Here is a 16,559-nt window from a genome sequence, read left to right as displayed (position 1 = left end):
ATGTCTTCTTGGTCTGTTAAGAATGCCTTTGTGGAAGTACAGTGAATAAATATTGCATTGACAGTTACCTTCTTTTGTACTTCTGATCAAGTCAGGGTTTCTTTGAAGAAGAGCTGAGGTCATGAATATGTTATTCTTCTTTACTACAGAACAAGGAATTTAAACTTTAATAGTGAGTAGTAACAAATTTGAATTATTAATTCACATCTCTGTAACCCCTTCCTATTTTGGTAGTACATGAGCAATATTCAAACCTATTAATCTAAACAAGATCTCTGAGATAACTGTTACTGTCTCCATTTTACAGGTGGGTAGACTTAGGCACAGAAAGCACCATGGCTTTTCTGGCTATGTCAGAGACAGAAATCTTTGGATACTAATGGATGTTTTAAATTCATAAAATCCTTCGACAGCTTTGAAAACCAGGTGCTGCTGGTTTGCAAAAGCTATTGAAATGGCAATGCTATCTGGTTCAGTCTTAGGCATTTTTAAGATAAGTAAATGACGCCCAAGAACATGGGAATAAATAAATGTGCCCTGCCCTGTTCTGCTAAAAAGGCTTTCATAACTTACTATAATGATGGTGGTGCACGACTGATGCTTTCACCATTTTAATCAAGATAGCAAACACCAGCCAGAAAGTGATGGCAACCATGTACCACATCCTGTAAAATGACACAAGATAAGCACAACTTTTTCATTGCAAAAAGGGCACGGTGTGCTGCTAAAACAATCTTGTGTCCTCTTAAGATTGTTTAGAAATCCTTTATGCCAATGCCTGCCAAGGACCTGTAAAACATTTGGGAAACACATAAAACATTTCTTCTATTGAACTGCCAGTCCTCCTCCTAAAACATTCCTTTCTTCTGTCCAAATACCAGACTAGTCCAATGCACCCCAGCTCTGTCCTGCAGAAAAAGCATTTCTGTACACCTTTTTATTTTAGCTAATACCTGCTTTTCTACATAAATGTTTATTGGTTTTGTTTGGGGTTTTTTCAGTTACCTGGCTGGGAGGGAGGGAAAGTAGGAAGGATGGTAAAGGAAGATGATCTCCCTCTTTTCTGAGCGACAGTTGTATCTGAAAGGATAAAAGACTCAAATTATCATTTGCTCGGAGGAAAAAAAGAAGATTAATTTTAAGGTTAGCCAATTTGATGTCATGCCTTCATTGGCAGTAGAATAAATTATTACCTGCTAACTACCAGCTTTCTGAAGTACACTGTTAGGTTATGCCTGTGCTGCTGAATCAGAGAGGTCTCTGAGGCCAAGCAGCACAGCCTGGCTTAGGCACGCTACTTACAGCTAGTCCACTCTGTAACAGCTCTGTCTTGGAGACTGCTAGTTTGGGAGGTTCAAAACAGAAGCAGAGAGTTAGCTATCAATTAAGCAGTGTGGACAATCAAGAGGTCAATCACTCAAGCTTCCTCCTATACCCCGCTTTGTTTTTTGGTATAGGCATACTCTAACATTTCTACCATATCTATGATTTTTTGTGTATGATCTCAGTATAATTTTCAGAGTAAACCAAACTTAGGTTCTCTTAAAGCCTCATAGCTACATTCAGGTATGTCACAGGACTACATAAAACAAAATACAGTGTACACATATGAATGCCTGAATTCAGAAATAACTTTCTGGTCCCATCTGTATGTTAAATAAACGCTGTAAAAACCAGATCAGCCCTTCTGCAGAGGCGCCTCAGTGACTTGTGTGCATTTCCCATGGAAGCACTACATAGTCCTTAAAGAGCCTTCCAGGTGAGCTGTTGGCTGAATGAAAGGAGGGGCCCTTCTGGAAACTGCTTTACATTTTCAGGGATTGCCCAAGGAACACTGATCTCTTCCACAAACCGGGGAATCTCATTCCTTTCCAGCCCTCCTCCTCCCTTGACTGTGTGAGCAATTCAAGGAAACAATATGAAATGTACAAGTTTTTCACTACTTTATGTTGTATTATGTTAGTACGGAAAATGAATATATTTTTACTTAAAAAGGGATTTATTGGAAATTACCAGCAAGTTTATATCAATGTTTAAGTTTTCATGACTTGCAGCATTTCTACAGTCCAGAAGCTTTTCTTAGACAGTAAAATTCCTTCTCTTCTTTACCAGATGAGAATACAGAACTATAGTAATTAAAACATGACTGTAGCTAAACATCATACCTGTGTTAGACTGAGAGTCAGACTTCCGCAAAGTAAAAGATGATGATCTTGCACGCTTTCTGGAACAACTAATGAAATCTAGAGAAAAGTACATATAACGTTCTGCAGGGACAGACTGGCAGGAGATTTCAGCACAATGTTATGATACGAAATTAAAACCTGAACACAATGAATTCTAGGAATGACTTACATGAACAGCTTTAAGGCAGTACCTAAGAGCACGAGGGCTTTGGAATCTCAGTCAACACCTGGCACAAAGGCCTAGGGAGTCTTCTTTATTTCCACTAGGTTCAGGGAACTTAAATCAAGGACTTAGAATCAGTTCATAGCCCACAGGCTCAGAAGACATTAAGCATATTAACTTACATGATAATGTAGCCTAAACAAATAGAAAAGGGCAAATAGGAACCCATACAGCTGATGAACATACTTGGCCACTTTTCAGGGCTTCTGGATTTTGACTTTCTGGTAAACATGAGAGGTAAGATGGAAGAATTCTTGAGGTAAGACAGGGACATATATATTAGGACATGGCAGGTGACTCTACAACCCACATAGCCTTAGTCTACTAACAGCAATTTGTCCCTGCTCAAGCGATCTGTCCCTGCTCATACAAAGTAAGGGTCCGAACACTATATTCACAGGCAACAGTCAGACCTAAGAATAACCCAGGGCATTATTATACTGTTTCAATGAGGTGGTTATTACCATTGTCAGCTTTGCAAACCAGGTCTTCTGCAGGCCGCTGGAAAAAAAAATACAAGCATGGGAAGGTCAAGGAGAACAGAACAGCCATTTTCTAGACCAGGACACAAAGTATATCAATCCAGCACACATGCATTGAAAGCAGTCTTGTTTCTAGTTTCTACTCTTCCCTGTTCTGAGACCATTTATTACAAGTCTTAACCTGGGCTAAAATCTTTTATTACTGCTAGGATTGCTGTCTACAGAATTCTCATTTCTCAGCATTTTTTCTCAATTAGGGGGGAAAAAAAAAAAAAAAAAAGCTTTTTACCTTCAAAGGACGGTCCTTCTTTTCAAAAAAAAATGTTGGCTGGGCAAGCACTGATCTCTCTGGAAAAGGGAAGAGTAATAACATGTCATAACAGTTCTGTAATAGCACTTCTCAACCAGTTCGCAAAGTGCTGTACAGTAACAAACAGGACTTTATCCTTTTGTAACAAAGGAAGAAAATATAGAGCTGCAATGATGTACAGCACGGTCCAGAAATAAAAATAAAGATGAGTCCTCAAATTCCAGTGTGAGTTTTGCCTCACTACATGCCACAGGATTTGGCCTCATACTATTTCGCACTTCTTTTAGTTAAAAAGAACAAAAAAGTACTTTTAGCCTTTACAAACAACATCTGCCATCCCTTAAGCACAAGGGTAAACTGCAGCTTTTGCTCTCAGAAAACTGCAAGGACATGACATGCAAAATGATCCCAAAAGGAAAGCAAGGAAAGGTGTTACATTGGCCTCTCAGCTACATGCACACGCTTGCCATTCTTTAGGCTTCATGTAAGTGAATGCCTAGTGTCAGTTTTAATGTGTGAGTATGACATATAAACATCAAGTTCTATAGAGCAAATTCCGCTCTCGGGCATACCTCTGCATTTCTTAGGTATGACTGAAAACAACTTTGGATCCATGTCTTGGGGTTTTTTTCTATGAAACATATTTCAGCATACAGTTGCCTCACATCAAATTTTATGTTGATTTAGGGTTCACTGCTTCTACATCTTACATGACTTCTTTGGGCTACTTACTTTGAAAGAATGAGACCTTCACAGCCTCTGCAACTCGAATGGGCTAACTTCGGTTGTCAGTGTGAAAGCAGAAGTTGTTTTCAGCAATACCACCAATTAATGACACATTTATTATGCCAATAAATGGCACAATTAATGAGCAAAGCAGCAGACACAAATAGATTTTTTTAGACCACCACATACAGGATTCACCTCATGCTAGCTTGAGCTGTCTGTAACGTGTAGTCAATAGAAACAATCAGCTTCTGAGCACGAGCATCTTTTAGCTGTGTACGTTGAGAGATGAACGAATGAAGAAGAATGAAATGCATGTATTTCTCTCTATGGGTGATAAGGACAGGCTAGGGTGACTACTGAGCTATATATGACTGGCCTTTGGCCAGAGAAATCCCACACTTGATATCTTGTTAACTGACGGCTGACAGAATATTTATCATGTACACACCATCTTTTTCCTCTGTTTTATAGTAGAATATTTACCTGTTCGACAAAAACGTCGGTGGGAAAATACACGGAGTGACGTTTTTATCTTGGCTGCCACATCCATCTGTGACCAAACCACTCCAGCATTGGTATCAATCGCTTAAAGGTTTAATAAAGCAAGTATCAACCTGTCATGGAGGTTTTAAAATTACTGTATAAATATATATATTCAACAATCAAGAAAAAAGGAAACATTTTTAAAATAAATGTGTGTATGTAACCTGGGGCAAGAAGCATGAACCTGTTACTCAAATCCAGTGATATACAGACACAGCAGTAAAAACTAATACAGTTTTGCTGTTGTTGAGGTTCATTTTGCATTTATTTGGGCATTATGTGTGCACAAATGACTGATTTTAGCAAACCTGGCATGCTTTGCAATGCAGATCTGCTTTGTCCTTAATAGAGAAAGCAGAAAAAAGTTCATATTGTTCAACTCCAAAAAAGGTAACTCTCTGTGACTGAAAGTTGAAGAAAATTTCCATAATCTGGTTGCAGCTGGGGGACCATAGCATCGCATGAGATGGGGTAATTCCATTTCTACTCACTAGAGGGGAGTGGCACACATAAACTATAGTATTTCACCGAAACGTGTTTTATTCAGTATAACAGCCTTTTTTCCGGTCTCCTTAAAAACAAAACAAAACAAAACAAACAAACAAAAAAGTCTTGTATTCTATTGAATAAAGGAAAAATACAAAAAAGTATGACTACAGAACCCTCCATATTCTCCACAGTACCTACCTCTCAAAGCTCAGAAGCTAGCACTATTTCTAAAAGTAGATTTACTGCTCCAAAGCATGGAGTTAGCAAAGAGTGAATTGCTGTGAAAAGGGAACTGCCCTTCTACCACAGAGTGAACTTTTGCTGGAGCTAAAAGGCTGCAGGGAGTTTGAAGGAATTAGGAAAGCTCACTACAATTTAAACAACAACAGAATTCCTGTAATAGTTTCAAAAAACCCAGAAGCTCCTCTAGAAAAACTGGTAACTGGTTGATCACCAACAGCAACATGTGAAGCTAGGGTATAATGGTAGCTCTTACAGAGAAATATTCCTATTTTGATATTGCGCTAGATACAAAAGACGTACCACATCGACCGCTTTTGAGCGCAAGGGGAAACTTTCCTTCCGTCTGCAGACGTAGTCAGAGGCTGCTGACGCTGCCACGGTTATTTATCGTTTTTGCGGTTCTGTATTGCTTCTACCCAGACGAAGAAAACCTTTTTTGTAATTCCTGAGCAGCATTCCCTGTAGCTCATCCGTAAGACCTTCACTCCTCAATCGGGCCACCCACAGGACGACCTTCCCAGGCGTGTTCGCGTTAACTATGCATGTGTCCTATAACTATGGATGGATCCTATGCCTCGACTCCCCCCTACGTTCTAAACCTCCCAGGCACGCAGGCCCGAGACACCTGCAGCCGGCGGCCACCGAGGCGGCGAGGCGGGATTACCCGCGGCCCTCGGACGAGGCCGGCCACCAAGGAGCGGCCACCGCCGTGCCAGCGCGCTGGTTTTAACCCCGGGAGGCAACTCCGCCGTCCTCGCCTTCCTTTTCCCACTCCGAGGCCGCCGCCGCCGACAGGCCGCACGGCCGCCTGCGGGCAGCAGGAGAGGCGCCTCCGCACCCCCCTCCCGCGGCGGCGGCGGCGGCGGCGGCCCCGGCGACCCCGGCGGCCCCGGCGAGGGGGAACGGGGCGGCATGGAGCCGCCCGCCTCTCCTCCTCCTCCTCCTCCTCCTCCTCCTCACCCTCACCGGCGGGACACGGGCGGGCACAGGCTGGCTAGCGCCCGGTTGAGACTGGGCCGCTCCAGTCCCCAGCAGCTCGGTACTTGTGGGTGAGAGGGGCTGTTGGAAAAACGACCAGAAAAACCTGCCAAGTGGGCTGGCCGCCCCTGGCTGCAGAGGCTGGACTCGCCCGCCAGCCTCAGCCAAGAGTCCGGGCACAGGAGCCGTCTGTCAGCCATCACCAGGACCCGTCTGTCTGTCTGTCCGCCCGTCAGTAACCACCACGGGTGGGGCTCTCTGTCCCTCACGAGCGTTCCCCTGACGCCGCTGAACTCGAAGGGTCCTGGCCTCACATTTGGAGACACATCAGAAGCGCCGGGTTCCCTTGTTTGAGACCTCGCCTGCACGGCCTCCCTGCCTCCGGCCTCGCGCCCCGGGCAGAAGCACCACCAAACGTGCTCCGACCTCCGCGCCGTGCTGCGAACGGCACCCGCCGCTCAGGCCTGCTGCCTGCGCCGCTTGGCTCGGATCGGACCGGATCGGATCGGATCGGCTTGGCTCGGATCGGATCAGATCGGCTCGGCTCGCCTCGGCTCGGATCAGCTCAGCACGGCTCGGCCCGCGTGGGCTCTGCCGCCCTGCTCGGCGCTCTGCCTCGCGCGGTACGTGCAAGGCAACCGGCAAGTGATGGTATGCCCCGACGGAGACTGCATTTACCGAGTTCCGTTTGAAAGAAAATTGCAGAGGTGCATTTGGGGAAAAGTGATCGCTGGCTGCCGCCCAAGCCCGGGAAGCACTGGTCAGAATGACATGCAAGAAAGGCTGTAAAATTGCTTTCACCAACTTTGCTCGCGTCCCAAAAGCCAGCATTGTCCATGAGGTGTGGGGGTCCTTCAGCCTTTGCTGCGACACACCACCCTTCACTTTTACTGCTATTGCTTCTCCTAAAGCTGTAGAAACTTCACAAAACGTATATGTTAAAGAATAAGCGGGACGCTGATGGTTTTGAAAATTTTAGAGTTCTTGTTGTTATTGCTCCGTCTTGCCCAGAGGACGATCCTGTGAGGGCTAAGGGCCCAGTGGAGAAAAGATGAGCCCAAATCTCTCTCCAATCTTCAGGCAGTCGTATGCCTGAAGCTATATGTCAAGAGTGGCTGACAGTGCAAAGCAAAACAAACTCAAACCTTTAAGAGGATAAGACAGGAATTTGTGACCTCAATAAAAGTTTTTTGCTTCTGACTTTTAAACAGTTAATTTTGACATTTTCAGAGTCAAAAGAAAATCAATTCTGTTGCATCTTCACCACCACCAAACTTGCCAGAAGTCAGAAAGCATCTTAACTCATATTCATGGCAAATACTTTCACATTTTCCTATCGAAAAATAGGGCTAGGAACCCACAACTATAAAACATAACAGTAGAAGGTTTCACATCACTCGGGATGGCTGACTCCAATGAGAGGCTGTGAGGGCCCATCAAACCTAAAAATCAAACCGATTTTCATACGCATTAAAGTGCCAAAATGCAGGCATCGGTGTTTGACGGCAATTACGGTTCTTACACGTCAATCCTATTTTCCTCTTCCAGTCTTAGCAACGTATACTATTACAGAAAGGAAGTACAGAAACTCATTTTCTCATTCAAATTTGCGTTCTGTTCAAATCAATTTCATTGATTAGTGATCCCTTTGAGCTCATTACAAAACTGAGTAACTATTTAAGCAATTGGGCTTTCTGTGGTGTCAGAGGTATGCAACTTCACCTGGATTTTCAAATTCTTGCTCAGTGACTGGACAATACCTTCTTCAGGGACTAGACAGTCAGCGTTGAAGCAAGCTGTAACTACTTTTCCAGTAAATTAACCTAGTACCTTACCAAATGTAAGGTTATACACTTTACATGGTGTTCTGCTTTTCTACTTTGTATTAAAGTTTTTAACTAGGGTCCACTGAAAGTCATACGAAAACCTGTAATTTAAATATTTCACCACAGAGCTGGCAGTAGGCATTTTTTATTCTATTTGTCAATTGAGTGCCACTGACGAGTTAGGGGGCAGGATTCTCATGTCTCTGTTGTTTCTTTCAACAGTTTCATCCAGAGAATTTCCATAAAGGCCTAATGCCAATCCAATGGATTTTGCCTGAGCTTCTACTTTTCCCACAACTTTATATATTATTTGTATAGCTCTTTACTACCAATCCTGCAATCAGGTATTTCAGATTGGCTTACCTACAAAACTGAATCCTTCACACTAAACCTGAAAAAAACCCCACCTGGTAGTTCATAACTGCCAACAAAGATCTAACACTGATAACAAAAGCTGACTTGTAAAAAATGACGTTTTTGTCATAATTCCTTAAATTAAAGTAACAACTTGAACCTCTTTGGGTTTTGTAGCAATCCCATTTGCACCTCATAGGAAAACTTTTAATTCTGAAACAGAAACTACAATTTTCTACTTTTACACGGTAAAAAAAATTAAAAAAAAAAAAAAAAAAGGAAAGAAAGAAAATACCTTCTTAATCAAAGATCATTTTCTCAAATAGAATAAGATGCTGGAAAATTATATCATCTCCAAGCAATGTCACTGACTTACAAAACCTTTAACTGCATCTAGCTTTCCCTCACAACATCCTAGTAAGTGTTACACAACACAAAAACTACTACATGAAATTTTATAATCAGATTATAATTTTATCCTGTCAAAAGATAAGGCTACGACATAGTATTAGCAAGTTTCTGCACTCTAATACCCTATAGCATGAATTTTACTAGCTTTGTATATTACTGCTATAATTTGCAAAAATAAAAGCAGAACACTACTGCATTTTTATGTTACTGCTTAGATTGATGGTTGCCAAGTCACAGAACTCACACCAAATAAAGTTAAGAAATAACAACAAATTCTTGCACATAACATTGCCGTTTTGTTTGTTTTGCATTCAACAGGAACACGTAATTGCGGAAGATGTTAAGAAGAAAAGTAGGTTTACTGTGACTTTAGTTCCGACATCCCCAGAGGTAGTTTCACAATACTAAAATACTAAGGAAAAAAAACCAAGGGAGAGTGTTGCCTCTGCTATTTATGAATATATATGCTGTTTACAGCTATTACTTGAAAAAAACACTAAGACAAAATATTGTGCCTCGTATTTTGTGGCAAGTGAAGAAGGCAACAATGGACTAGCATGTAAGTGGAAGACATGGATCCAGAAATTTGTATCGTCACGTTAAAAAAAAAAAAAAAGGAATTATTTTGACTATGCTAGCTGATGATCTGTCCCTTAACATGTTGTCTCAAGGAGCATCAGAGATAAACTATGTACTAATATGACCAATTTCTGTTCAATATGCTGCAAAACCACAGAAAACTACTTATACGCAAGATAAACTGCAATAACAGGCAGAAGAGAAATACACACAGCGAAAATACGCAGTAGGATAAATTAACAGAATACTTTGCTATCCAAGCTCAGGCTCACGGTTAAATATTGTGTCTGGGTTTTGATACAAAAAAGACATCTGTCAGTATTTCCAGAGATGCCCCATTTTCATCTAAAAAGAGGTGAAAAAATAGTAAAAACCTTCTGGCTAAGAACAGGATTTGCCAAACCTGCAGTAGAACCGCGGTTTCTGTTTCCTAAATACTGAACATCGCAACATAAAACAGAGTCAGTTCACAGCCAAGCGAGAGTGTGGCAAGGCTGCCAGCCAACTTCTCGGGTCCCTCAGTGACCTCGCTACGTAAGCCAGGCTTTCCTCTGCCAAAACTTAAATAATGAAGGTGACATAAGGCAAAATGGGGATGTCCTAGAGCAGTACTTTAGGCACCCAACTTAATAAAATTGGCCAACTTTAAGAGATACAGAAAAAGCTTTTTAAAAATTTTGAATTGCTGACCCCGAGTAACAGGTCTGTTTGTGGAAGCGCTGAGCAGTTGAGAACTCAGGTGGAATTCACATGCATGACTGGCTGCTCAGCACCTTTGGAAATTCAGGTCACTTATTTAAGGCTCTAAATATGGACCTGGAAAGCTACTTTCAGGTTCTCGTTTATTACCCTTCACACTTTTGATTTCTGCTTATGAAGCATATTCAGTACTTTCTAGGACAACTCCATTAAAAATTAGTATCAGTTCTAATGCCAAGATGGCAGGATTTTCCAAGCAAATTTACCGTTCGGGGTTTTGGGGTTTTTTGCGAAGACACTGTGAAATAAGCTTGATTAATTAATATGCATCTAAATCCAGTATACGTACATGGTAGGTTTTGTAAATCAATAACCACTAAAAACAAAATGGGAAAATAAACAGAGTCATAAATCAAATTAAATTCTAATCTGGTCAAATTTTCAATGCTAATCAGAAGAGTTCTCCATACGCAGAGACGCATGTTGCTATACAGGCCACAAATTTTTAAGTTCAGTATCTTAGTCATATTTCCAGGCTTGTAAGCTAATTGAATTTTTTTCTTTTAGAATACTCTTCTATTGAAGAGTGTCATTGGATCAATAAATTTGCAACAAGTTCTCATGAATCCTGATTTTCCAAAAATGTTCAATAGAAATTGTTCTGAATAATTGGTCCAAAACCACGCGGAACTGTTTTATGAGAAGAAATAGTTTCAGCATTATTAAAATAAAGTCCTTCAAACATATTGAGATGAAATTTTGGACAAAGCCTTTCATTTTCTGAAAAACAACATTCTTGAGAATTTTCTTTCTAGAGAACTCAAACCTACACAACAGACATTTGGCCACCTGGCTGTGATTGCTACAGAAGTGACTGTACTTCAGTGGCCCATGAAGAGACTACTGAACACAGCACTGCATGCAGCTCAAACACTGTATTAAATACAAAGAGTACGTTGCTTATCTTGGGTTTGGATGGCATCTTGTAAATACTGTTTGGGGAACTGATAAATAACTTCACATATCCCTGTTTGGATCAACAGAGGGTGCATCATCAAAGACGTTTCATCGTACTCGGAAAGAGGAAAGGAAAAGTTCACCCAACTGACTATTGCAAAATAAAACTCCTGGAAGGATTTCTCCTAGGACAGCTTAACTGTACTGCTAAGGCTCCCGTCTTGCACGTTCTTTGCCATGCAAATAGTTCATAACCCACATAAATAATTTCACTGTCCTTAGTGAGACCAGTTATGGGAGCAAGGATTCTTCACCCAGGCACAGCTGTGCAGAATCAGCCTTAACTTTTTACGGCCCGTTCAGCCTCTCTTCAGCCACTCTTCGCAATGCTACAGATTCTAACTACAGTTTTCTTATCAGTGTGGAAAGGGTTCTTTTACCCCCAGATTCCATTTACTACTCCTAGCTTCCACTGCGGGTTTACAGCATGCCATATGAGATTGGAAAATGAACACACTTCTCTTTAGCCATGGAAACTCAGCTGACAGCCTGCAAAAGTGTTTATAAATACAGCATATATCACACCCATTTATCTCCGTAAAGCACAGTCCTCATCTTTGTACGGGCAAGACATAAATAGGCATTACAACGAAAAAACCCCTGCCCCAGCCAACACTTTAACACAATTCCTGAGAGAAATGAAACCTACTTGGCTTTATTTCAAACGCTGGAGTGAAGAAAGTATTTTTGGGAGTCTCATCACTATAATGTAATTCTAGCAGTGATGCAATGACAGAAGTAACCGTGTCACTAGATCAGCAGGGCTGTGCCAAAGTATGGAACCAAAACTTGTTTCCCAAGCACTGAAACTTCCAACAAGCCAGCACTCAGCATTTTTAATATATCAGAAAAGCCTGTAAAATACTCAATGGAACGGCAGTAAAATTCATAGGCATATAAAGCTTTACCATTTTCAGGGCATTGTACCAATATTAAATTTCATAAATCCCTACAAAGTAGCATGGAAGTAACACTCGGGGATTTTGTGCAGAGGTTGAACTACACAGGTAATCAAGCCGTGATCCAACAACGCTCACACCCCCTTAAATTTTAGGCCTGTAAGTTGGACTAGGTGTGCTCAACACTAAGCACAAGCTGAAAGGCTGGTTGACTCATAAATTAGCCCAAGCGCTCTAAACTGCATCAGTCCTAGCATCAGGTTTAGACCTTGAAAGCGCATGCCTCCTTTTGCTGTTTTGGGTTCATTCGTCAGCCTGCGTGGTAAAAAAAACGGTTGGTGGCATCACCTGCAAAATATCCTTGCTATTAGCCCTTGTTTCTTTGTGCATCCTCTTAGGAAATGTTACCATCACAAGCTCACATAAATCATTCTCAATTCTTGGCCCTCCTCACTACCGAGGTGAGAAAGGATTCTGCTGGCCGCCTCTGTAGTCAGGCTCCTCGCGGGGGAGCCAGGCTGGGCCCCTTTCGCTCTCCCTGCCCAGGTGTGCCGGGCAGGGAGGAACAGCCAGGGAAGCGAGCGCTCTTCCCACCCGCTGCCAGGGCCGGCCTTTTGGAAAGCTGCGGAAAGCTGAAACAACAGGGGGGGTCAAAGATGGAGAGACCACTCTGGGGTGCTCTGCAAGTAAAACCCCAAGCGTACACTACCTGGCCGTGTCTTTCCTTCAACTAAAACACAAATCGGAGATGCCTGGCAGATTACCACTAAAAACCTGCAGCAAAGAACCTACAGCCAGCCGAGCTCTTGCTCTGCATCACCCACAACGCTGTTACCCAACGGGCACGTTCTCTGTGTTCATCCCGTTCTCCAGAAACCTCCTTGCAGGGGGAACAGAGGAGACGCTCCAAAAACGTTACCCAGCAAAACCTACCTGTGCGGCATTCCTCCTTGGGATTGAACCTTCCGCTGCGGGAGCCGGACCTGCGGGCCGTCTGTTCTTGCGGGCGAGCAGCTTGGTGCGGAGCCCAGCGGTCACTGGGCCGGTCTGGCCTTTCGGGGAGGCCCGGCTGGGCTTTCGCATCGTGCCGGGATCTGACGGAACCGCCGCAGCCTGCACAGGAGCGCCGTGTACCTGCATGTAGAACATTCCCTTTGCAAGCAGGAATTGGCTGGTTTCTCATTATGAGGTTCTCGGAAGTACTACTTTTTTTTTATATATATATATATATATATGTATATATGTATGCAGTTACGTAGGTATGTATGATGCAGCTGAGTCTGGAGCTTTGGATTTGGTCTCATTAGCTGCTGCCTAGGCCACCCCCCCCTCACGACTAGTCAGGCGAGGCCCCGCGACGAGCAGCCCTCGCAGCCGCCACCGGAGGGGAACGGCCGGGGCCGCGGGGGGACACTGCCCGCCGGGCAGCGCGAAGCCGGAGCCGGAGCCGGAGCCGGAGGCTGCAGCGGCGGCGGCGGAGCCGGCGGGGGAGTGAGGGCCCGCCGCTGCTGCCCTGACAGCTCGGGGCAAGCTCTTGGCGGGGGCCGGGCGTTGGGAGGGGATATGTAAAGCCCGGCCGATTAACATAAGAGGGCGGGCGGGGAAGCGGCCGTGCGCCGTCTTTACCGGCGACGGCTGAGAGAAGGCGGCGGGCGGGAGTTCAGCCGCGGGCGGCCCCCTCCGCGGAGAGGGGCGTGAGGAGCTTCCCGCCGAGCGGGGGCGGGCTGGCGGCCGAGGGGGTGGTTTGTGGGTGCCCGCTGGCGGCGGGGCAAGGGTGGGCCGGGCCGGGCCGGGCTGCCGGCGGGCGCGGCCGTGGCGACGGAGGGGAAGCGCGGCCGGGGCTGGCTCGGTTCCCGTCGCGGTGAACCACCCCCCCCAGGGTTGCTGCAGCCGCTGTCCCGCGGCTCCGCAGACCGCCGGGGTCGCGAACGCCCGGCCGCGATCCCAGCAGCCGCCCGGCGGCACGGAGAGGAGGGACGCTGCAGGGCTTTCACCAGGCTGTGAGGGCTGGACGGCGGGCGGGCGTCCGCCGCCGCCTCCAGCCCGGGAAGGGTCGGCGGACGGTCGGTCGGCAGCTGCCTCCGGTGGCCCGTCGCGGCGTGGGCCGCAGCAGCTGGGGCCGGCAGCCCGCGGGCTCGGAGGACGGCGGCCCCGCGGGCAGCTTTGGCGGGCGGCGCCGGAGCCGGGGGCGGCGGGAGCGGCTGCCCGAGGACGCCTCCGGGCCGCCGCCGCCGCCGCCGCGACCTGAGCCGCTGTGCGGCCGGTGGAGACACAGCGCGTCGTAAAAATGCCCCCCGCGAAGCCGAACCCCTTAAAAAGGGCGGTGGTGCTGCGCTCCTCGGTGGTTTCACCGCGGAGGACCTCTGTTGTCCCCTCCAGTAGAACCGCGGCTTTTGCTTAGCAGCAGCCTCCTTCGGTAACTGCGCTTGGTAGTTGATTTTTGAGGCGTTTTGTTTCCAAAAGGAAGGCGAAACATCAAGCGACAGAGCCCAGCGCTGTGGTTATTGCCATGCTGACATGAACCCCGCGCAGTGTCAGCAAAAAAAGGTGCTACGGTCCCCTCCTTCCAGATGCTCTGTGCAGCAAGTTTATAAAGCCTAGCCTGTGTCTCCCGTTGTTCGCTTAAATGATAACGGGCCCAAATTCTTCAGTTCAAGTGGGAGCAATTTCAGGCCATTAAGTTGCAGGCCTGGTGTTAAACTGCCTCTAATCCGAATAGTTCAAGACAAAAAGGAAGGAATTGGCTAAAAGTTCGTCGGAACCATGCATCCAGTCTAATGCAGTTTCTCTGTACCGCCAGTACCAGATGCTTCACAGAAAAAAAATGCAAGAAGCCCGAGAGCGGGCAGATGTTGAGTAATTTTCCCTCAGTAGAGCCCCAGTGTGTGTTGGCATAAATCCTGAAGTGTGCTGTCTTACCCCTACTGCAGTAGAATCATAGAAACACTTGGGCTGGAGAAGACCTTTAAGATCACCAAGTCCAACCGTTAACCTAACACTGCCAAGCCCACCACTAAACCATGTCCCTCAGTGCCACATCTACACGTCTTTTGAATACCTCCAGGGCTGGTGACTCCACCACTTCCCTGGGCAGCCTGGTCCAATGCTTGATAACCCTTTTGGTGAAGAAATTGTTCCTAATATCCAATCTAAACCTCCCCTGGCGCAACTTGAGGCCATTTCTTCTTGTCCTATCACTAGTTACTTGACAGAAGAGACCAGCACCCACCTCACTACAACGTCCTTACAGGCAGTTGTAGAGAGCGATCAGGTCTCCCCTCAGCCTCCTCTTCTCCAGGCTAAACAGCCCCAGCTCCCTCAGCCGCTCCTCACAAGACTTGTGCTCCAGGCCCCTCACCAGCTTGGTTGCCCTTCTCTGGACACGCTCCAGCACCTCCATGTCTTTCCCGTAGTGAGGGGCCCAAAACTGAACCCAGGACTCGAGGTGCGGCCTCACCAGTGCCCAGTACAGGGGGACGATCACCTCCTTGCTCCTGCTGGCCACACTGTTTCTGATACAGGCCAGGATGCTGTTGGCCCTCTTGGCCACCTGGGCACGCTGCTGGCTCATATTCAGCCGGCTGTCGACCAGCACCCCCAGGTCTTTTTCTGCCGGGCAGCTTTCCAGCCACTCTTCCCCAAGCCTGTAGTGCTGCACAGGGTTGCCGTGACCCAAGTGCAGGACCCGGCACTTGGCCTTGTTGAACTTCATACAGTTGGCCTCGGCCCATCGATGCAGCCTGTCCAGATCCCTCTGTAGACCCTTCCTACCCTTGAGCAGATCGACCCTGCCTCCCAACTTGGTGTCATCTGCAAACTTGCTGAGGGTGCACTCGATCCCCTCGTCCAAATCATTGATAAAGATATTAAACAGAACGGGGCCCAACACCAAGCCCTGAGGAACACCACTTGTGACCCACCGCCAACTGGATTTCACCCCATTCACCAAAGCCCTCTGGGCTCGTCCATCTGGCCAGTTTTTCACCCAGCGAAGAGTGCACCCATCCAGGCTACGAGACGCCAGCTTCTCAAGGAGTATGCCGTGAGAGACAGTGTCAGAGGCCTTGCTGAAGTCAAGGAAGATAACATCCACAGCCTTTCCCTCATCCACTAGGTGGGTCACCCAGTCATAGAAGGAGATCAGGTTGGTCAAGCAGGACCTGCCTTTCGTAAACCCATGCTGGCTGGGCCTGATCCCCTACTTGTCCTGGACTTGCCACATGAGTGCTCTCAAGACAAACTGTTCCATAATCTTCCCCAGTACCACGGTCGGGTTGACAGGCCTGTAGTTCCCCGGATCCTCCCTCTGACCCTTCTTGTAAATGGGCGTCACACTGGCACAGGAGAGACAGGCCTGTACTGTGTGATGGTCAGTGTGTCCCATTGTGATAGCAGAAGCTTGGAGCTGGTGAGTTTTTGACCCCTGAGCATTGCCCGTGCGTCCAGGGATGCTGCAGTAGTAGAGGAGTTCCTGGTCCCTCCTGCCCAGCTCAGCATTGCCTGAAGACACCCAGGCTTGCCACCTTGTTAATGTTCTTTCCCAGCCTGGTCTCTTCTGTCCCAAGACCCTGTCCCTAGTGCCAGCTGCCGG

At 46.3% G+C, this 16,559-nt stretch overlaps 2 protein-coding genes across 2 annotated transcripts in view; both read right to left on the bottom strand.

Moving 5' to 3' along the window:
• The window catches only part of LOC126036558 (ran-binding protein 3-like), a 33,290-nt gene extending 19,999 nt beyond the window's left edge, over positions 1-13,291 (bottom strand). The window contains exons 1-6 of the mRNA XM_049796497.1: positions 12,902-13,291; positions 3,181-3,239; positions 2,874-2,910; positions 2,166-2,243; positions 1,006-1,080; positions 69-143 (exon numbers count right to left, since the gene is read on the bottom strand). Coding sequence (XP_049652454.1) covers positions 69-143; positions 1,006-1,080; positions 2,166-2,243; positions 2,874-2,910; positions 3,181-3,239; positions 12,902-13,151 — 574 coding nt within the window. The 5' untranslated portion in view covers positions 13,152-13,291. The remainder of the gene's footprint in view (positions 1-68; positions 144-1,005; positions 1,081-2,165; positions 2,244-2,873; positions 2,911-3,180; positions 3,240-12,901) is intronic.
• NADK2 (NAD kinase 2, mitochondrial) overlaps positions 1-16,559 on the bottom strand; it is a 367,514-nt gene that overhangs the window by 309,029 nt on the left and 41,926 nt on the right. The gene's annotated exons all lie outside the window — the stretch shown is intronic.

This window comes from Accipiter gentilis, chromosome Z (assembly GCF_929443795.1).
Source record: "Accipiter gentilis chromosome Z, bAccGen1.1, whole genome shotgun sequence".
Classification (NCBI taxonomy): Eukaryota; Metazoa; Chordata; class Aves; order Accipitriformes; family Accipitridae; genus Astur; species Astur gentilis.
This window is presented reverse-complemented; position numbering and strand designations above follow the sequence as displayed.